Below are 6,902 nucleotides of genomic sequence, written 5' to 3'. Positions count from 1 at the left end.
TCTAATTGGCAACTGGGTGGCGCTATAACAACAGAAAAATGCTTAAAAATGGCTAAAATGCGACCGATCGCTGTGGCTCCCCCTGTGGCCCAATGTTTCTGGGTTTTTTCTAATTTTGTGTGTCATTCTGTCAGTCAGTCATTCTGTCTGTCCCACGTTTTTCTACTCACTGACATGATCAATCTATATGAAACTGCACAGGCATTGAGGACTGGCATAGGTAGAAGGTGACAAACCTATCAGTGGGTATGGACTAGTAATCTTATAATCTTAGAGTGAAGGTCGTGCTTGTTGGATCCAACAATCCAAAGATCTACATGTTAGCAAAAGCAAAACACAGTTTTTATCTTTAACATGTCTAATGTTTCAGTTGAAAATAATTGAATCACAACAGCATGGAGCGTCAGACTTTTTTTTTATTTTTCACACTGGAATGGATATTTGAAAAGCAAATCTTCAACTATTTACAAATTTGGATCAATTTCATTTAATCTGTTTAGCAGCTGGATTCTTGAGAAAACACACACACACTGACAGTACATTTGGCTACTCGAACTAATGCTACACATTGCTAAAACCCCTAAAAGCGCTATCAAGCCAAAACATTTTGTCACCATTAACGTTACTAAAACACAGCTCTCGTGCTCATATCCAGATAGGACCCCTGGGGGTGGGCGTGGCCATGCTGGTGTTGTCTATACAGATGCCTGAACGGGATGGAGAGAGACGAGTGAGGGTCCTGACACAGCCGGAGAGGGTAAGATGGAAAGGCAGGGTAGAGGGCCGGGGGAGGAGTGGAGGAGGGAAGACTGGAGGGGAGCGATGGATCCAGCTGAGGGAGAAGAGATGGGTGGTGCAGTACCATATCTGGGCGATAGGGGGCGGCGGGATTAAACTGTGGGATGCCTCCAATTTCAGGGTATGAGGAGGTGGAGGGATTGGGCAAGTTTTGAGGATGTGCTGCTGGTGGTGCAGAGGTGACAGACTGCTGGAAAGAGGAGGACACAGCCAAGCAAGAGGAGGGCTGGAAAGGAGGGTGAGGAAGGGAGGATGATGGATGAGTGAAGGAGGAAGGAGGGAAGCCAGCAGCAGCAGCAAGGGAGGGAGGTTGGGCTTGGTGGCTCAGATTTGGGAGGTGAAGGGCAGAGGTAGGAGCCATATTTGAAAATGACAGGTTTTGCATGTGAGGATGGACGGAGGGGAAGGCAAAGGATGTGGGGCCACCATGATTAGGGAGGGAGCACGGCAGACTGGGAGCTGGCGGGTAGTTGTGGTTGGGGAGAGGCTGCGCAGTAACTGGAACCGGATCAGGATTTGCAGGAGGGATATTTGGATAGATAAACGCTGCTGAACTGTGATCGCTGGGTGAATTATTTTCACTGGTGATAGCTTCACCCTGCAGCGGCTGACTCGGTTGGGTGAGCAGAGTATGAACTGACATTTGGTCCTGAAGACCCGACTCACACGCAGATGGGGCGGGAAAAGAGGCGTCTGTAGGTGTTTGGGGGCTTATTGTCTCTGGGATGGCGTGGTAGGTGTTGGCAGAGGGGGAGGAGGAGGACAGGAGTGACTGTGGTGAGGAGGAGTTAGAGGGAGGCGGAGTGGGGAAGGTGAAGGAGGTCTGCTGCAGAGAGGGAGTAGTGGTGGAAGAGGAGGGGTGCATGGGGGAGGAGGAGAGGATGGAGGGGTAGTCAATAGGCTGGGGATCAGATGTATCTGAAGAGTCGGGGATGGGGAGGGAGGAGAAGGGGGATGACTGAGGAAGAGGGGCTGAGGGGAAAGAGGATGAGTTGGTCTGAACATCAGGGAAGGTGGAGGTGTATGCTGGTTCACCCATAGTGTCTGATCTGTGGAGGAGAAACAGAAAAAAGTTACATACATTAGTGCTGAAAAGATACGTTGAATTTAGGAATTTAGGAATTCCTCTCTCTCTGCACACCTACCGTTCAATCATACGATTTGCCACCTCACTCCCTGGTGTGCCCTGCATCCCATCGGCCATGGAGATGTTGATATCAGACATCTGCGATGCCATGAATGCTTGGCCAAGATCTAGCGGCTGCTCCGGGACCAGTGTGTCCTGATAAGAGGCCTCCTCTGGTCTGAACGCACAGGAGGGGTCAGGCAGTGTGGGCAGAGGGGACAGAGTGAGGGCCTGCAGGTCTGCTGAGCTGGTGGTTACGGCCTGTGGCAGAAGCTCAGCAGAGTCGCACGGATCACAGTTCACTGAGAGAGACAAATAGACAAAGTGGTGTTTTAGGATAAGGCAAGTCAAGACAATGTAGGAAGCAAGAGTTTTAACCAAGCATCCAAGGCTCAGTCCAAGCCTAGAGGGGTCTCGGGGAATTTGTTCTCTCAGGGAACAAATTAGTTGCCGAGGAAAAAAATCATTGTATAGAGCCTCCAACCTATTTTGGACCTTATCTTTTCGCCTCGGCCCCCATCGTTCTCCTACATGTTTGGCACATGGGAAAAGTTTCAGCTGGTTGCAATCTGCAACTTCACCACTAGATGGCACTAAATATTACACTCTTGACTAGACCCTCAAGTTACATGACATGGGTAAGTCAAGTTTATTTATATAAATCTAGCACCTTATCTTACACAAAGGTATATCAAAGTGCTTTATAGGAAAAAGATAAGGAAAAAAAAATACGGTACCACACTTTTTCATTCAAGTAAATGGCAAAGTGTGTCCAAACTTTTGATTAGTTCTGTATATAATATATGATGTGGACATATATATATATATATGTCATCCAGCTCATCTCAAAGGCTGCGTCCTTGCCGCAGTGGCCGCAGCCTTGATTCCAACCCTCGACCCTTTGCCGCATGTCACACCCCTCATCTGTCCCCCTTATATGCTATATCTGTCCTATCAAATAAAGGCAAAAAGCCCCAAAAAACATATTAAAAAATGAGTACAGTTCGGGCATATCTTAGTTCTTTGGGGCAGGGATTCCAGCAGTGGGCAGCATAAAGACTAAAAGCAGTTTCACCACATTCGTATTAAACTCTGGGCACCACTAACTGACCAGTCCCTGCAGATGAGAGAGACCTACGTATCTTGTACTCAACAGACTTAACTGCCATATATTTTGGGCCCAGACCAGACCAATAAGTAGGGCCTTGATGTCGATCTATATTTGACTGGAAACCAATGCAAGGATCTAAGAATTGGCGAAATGTCTAAGAGAAGGGTAGGGATTTGGCTAAAACGGCATTACTATTTACTGCTCTGGAGTTCACAGATTTAATGTTGAGCTGACAAATCTGCCACATTTGAAAACATGCCATAATAATCTGGGCTGCTCTAATTACAAATCAAGGATCCCCAACAATGCCAAGTAAATACAGTCTCCAATATTCGGAATTAAATATTAGGCCAACAGAAGAACATTTACTTAGTTATGTGACAAAGCATTTGACACTGGAGCCCCCCAGCCACCCACTGCACCCCATCTGATAACTAAATAATGTCCAAATGAGTGATTTAAAGAGTCCTGAGTCTGGTTATCCCACTTACCAATATCCAAGGTTTCTGTCAAGTCAGATATTTTGCGCTTCTGTCTTGCATCTCTTTGTCTGCAGGGAGAAAAAAGGAGTTTAGATCCTCCACAATATGTATGCAACAGTGTGAAATGTGTCAGTGTTGGCATTTATTTTGAGTTACTTTTTGCTGTTCATGCCGTCCTCTCTGAAGCCTTTGGCGAAGGGGTTGGAGTTGATCTTCAGCTCTGTGGTCTGAAAACAACAAAAAACAGTGTTGCAGTTGGTGTACCTTTCATCTACTTGTGTTCCTGGCTCTCGTTTTTTTAAATTCTATTATTGCTCAGAGAAGTATGATCAGGGCACTGTGACTCTGCTGCTTCAGATATTGTATCATGGTACCTTGCTGTTCTGGTAGGCGGTGACTGTGATAAACTGTGTCTCAGGGAAAATGAAGGAGTGTTGCCCTCCGCCCCACCGCAGCACGTCTCTGGCTTCGATCACATGAACTCTGGGCTGGTAGCGATGCAGCGAGTGCAGGATGATCTGGAAGTAAAGGAAAAGAGACTGATCCAAAATGCACCATGAAGACAGAATCTACCAGTGAGGGTCTGTGTTCTGTGTTTGATCTGGGTCGGTCAGTCCGCAGTACTCACATGTCCCTGTGAGTCCAGTGTGTTGTTGGTGAGCTTGGCGTAGTGAAACGAGATGATGCGGCTCTGCCAGTGAGAACCTGTGGCAGGTGAGTCTGGGTGGATGAAAACCCGGTCCGGTAGCCTCGCCTCTGCACTTCCCACAGCCTGCCAGCCACCACCTTGGAAGCGATAGCGGGAGTTGTCCACGGGGATGATGTCCAGGAGGAGGATGTAACGGAGAGATGGGTTCAAGCCTGAGAGCTTTAGCTTCAGCCCGGGGAACATTCGTCTAAGAGAAGGAAAGACATTGGGACAAAAATCAGTAAAGATGTGAGAAACAGGATGTATTTGAGAAGCAGTGGAGATGAACTGAATGGTGCTTATAGGAGATAAGAGTGGGGTCAAAGGTCAGCGCTCTGTGTTCTCTCACCTGCCCTTCTTTGTGATGATCATCTCTGTGCCCACCGAGCTGAACTGTTTCCATAAAGACGCGTTCTCCAGCTCCATCTTCACCTCATCTTTTGAGGTTTTGGTGGCGGGGTCGTTGGGGACCGGCGGAGGGGCCAGCAGCCTCGGGGGCAGGGCTTTGGCCGCCACGTCACAGGTGGGAGGGAAGAGCGGCATGTGGGCTGGAGCCTGCCGGTCTGTGGGAGCACACATATACAAAATCTTTTATATGAATGGTTGAAATAAACGTACACAGGTGCAAATGTAGGTTGTGTACCTGTGAGTCTTATCAGTTGTGCAAACCCGTGGACCAATCAGTGCTCATATCACTTTTGAAAATATATTTGGCTGCTAATAAACTAACTAAATAAACATCCAAAACCAGTTTCTGTGGAAGCGCAATGTATTCACTTGTTTTTTTCATAGAAACAAAATTCTGCTCCTTTGACAAAGTCATTTTGTAAATTCTTGCTTTTCATTAATTTAGAAGAACAAAAGCAGAATTTATTTTTCCATTAAATCTTTCTTATAATCCCGAGATAATAATTTAAATTCAGAAAAACAAGCAGAATTTTGTCTCCATTTAAATTTTTTCTGTGATGTTCTGAGAAAATTCTGAGATGATAATTTTCTAATTTTTGAAAACAGCAGATTTTTTTCAATGAATTTTGTCCTCATAATTTTGAGGGGGAAAAAAGTCTATAATTTAGAAAAATAGAGAAAGTTTTTTTTCCATTAATTTTTATCCAATAAAATGTAATTTCCTTGATAATTTAGAGAAATGAGCAGAATGTTTTTTTATCCATGATATCTTGACATCCATTTTAATTTAGAAAAATTGGCAGAATTTTGTTTCCATTACACTTTTCTAATAATTCTGCAATATTAATCTCCTAAATTCTAAAAACAGCGGATTTTAGTTCATGAATTTTGTCCTCATAATTGCTCTATTTTTGATTCTGAAAACTAGAGCAGGATTTTTTTCCATAATTTTTTCGTTAATTTAAAGAAAAAAGAGCTGAATTTTGGATCCACGAAAAATAATAATAATTCTGAGATAATAATCTTGTTAATTTAGATAAGAAAGAGTAGAATTTCTTTTTCTCAAGTCAATGCAGTACATTTCTGTAAATTATTCTCATGGCAGGTTGCTTAAAAAAAGAGATATGCACCAAGTCTTTGGTTCCAGCCACACTCCTGCCTGTTCATTAAATGACACACACCTGAGTTAGCTCAATGCCTCTGTAACTGATGAAGAGCTAAGTTGGACTGATAAAGTGTTTCAAAAGTATGCTAATAAATCTTGGATTCTAAAAGCATACAGTTCTTTCATAGATGTCTTTCTCTCACACACACACTCCTCTCTCACCTCTGTAAAAGCAGTCTCCAATCCTTTGAGGTCCCAGAGTCAAACTGGGGTACATCTCTACGCTCAGCATCTTCTCTGTCTCTGTTTGTCCCTTCACTCGTCCTCTTCAGCTGCTGCAAAGAAACATCTCAGTCTTCAGTTCTTGTCGTCTCCTTCCCTGTCTCCTCGTACAGGTTCTCCAACTTCGTGATATCAGTCCTCTGTTGCTCTGGAAACCTCTTGTTGAAATCTTCTGTTCCTTCTTGCCTGTGTTTCTGTTCCTTTCTCTCTGCTGTCCTTTGGCTCAAATGCCCACAGCGGAGACTTGCTCTGTTAAATAGGTGTGTGGAGTTTCACACTTAAAGCCAAATGGCTCCTTTCTTACATTTGCCTCTGTCTCTCCACACTACGCCCTCATCTTCCCTTCTGTCCCTGCTCCACAAACATAAACAACACTGGTCATTTAGAGAGAGGTGATTGGGAACAGCTAGGGTTTACTCTAGTGTCTGGTAGGAAAATTAACATAGTTTATATTATTTAATGACAGTAGAGGTAGAACAAGCGCTTGTAATAAAGTCATGTTTTGAGTTATTTGTACTTCACTTCAGTATTTTCATATTGTGGTGCTTTATAATTCTTTTCAAAGCGGAAAGTATTGTGCTTTTTGCCTCACTACAAACATTTTACAGCTGCGTACTGATACTGTGTACAAGATGCTTTGCAGATAAAACATAAAATCAGCTTAGAAACTATGATGGATTGCACATCTATATTGAATGTATGGCATATTAAAAATAATAGACAACTGCAAACAAGATGATAGAGGTCAAGAAGGATCACTGATAATGATGTCACATTTTATTTTGATCCAGTCAGTGTATATTTTCTATAAATGTGCTATGGCCTTTACTTTTGATACTTGATACTAATATTTATGTACTTTTACAGGTCTTTGACTGTCTTTACAAGATGATGTCTAAATA

The 6,902-nt window shown here is 43.7% G+C and overlaps 1 protein-coding gene across 1 annotated transcript; it reads right to left on the bottom strand.

The window, feature by feature from the left end:
- Nucleotides 1-398: 398 nt before the first annotated feature.
- Nucleotides 399-6,244, bottom strand: tbx6 (T-box transcription factor 6). Its single transcript, XM_050060847.1, is given in 9 exon segments — nt 399-696; nt 698-1,847; nt 1,944-2,226; nt 3,527-3,585; nt 3,674-3,744; nt 3,892-4,035; nt 4,146-4,413; nt 4,555-4,768; nt 5,941-6,244. Coding segments are annotated over 9 exon segments (2,310 nt in total). The 5' UTR covers nt 6,011-6,244; the 3' UTR covers nt 399-645.
- Between the last annotated feature and the right edge of the window lie 658 nt (nt 6,245-6,902).

Source organism: Epinephelus moara, chromosome 13 (assembly GCF_006386435.1).
Source record: "Epinephelus moara isolate mb chromosome 13, YSFRI_EMoa_1.0, whole genome shotgun sequence".
NCBI classification, from domain to species: Eukaryota; Metazoa; Chordata; class Actinopteri; order Perciformes; family Serranidae; genus Epinephelus; species Epinephelus moara.
This window is presented reverse-complemented; position numbering and strand designations above follow the sequence as displayed.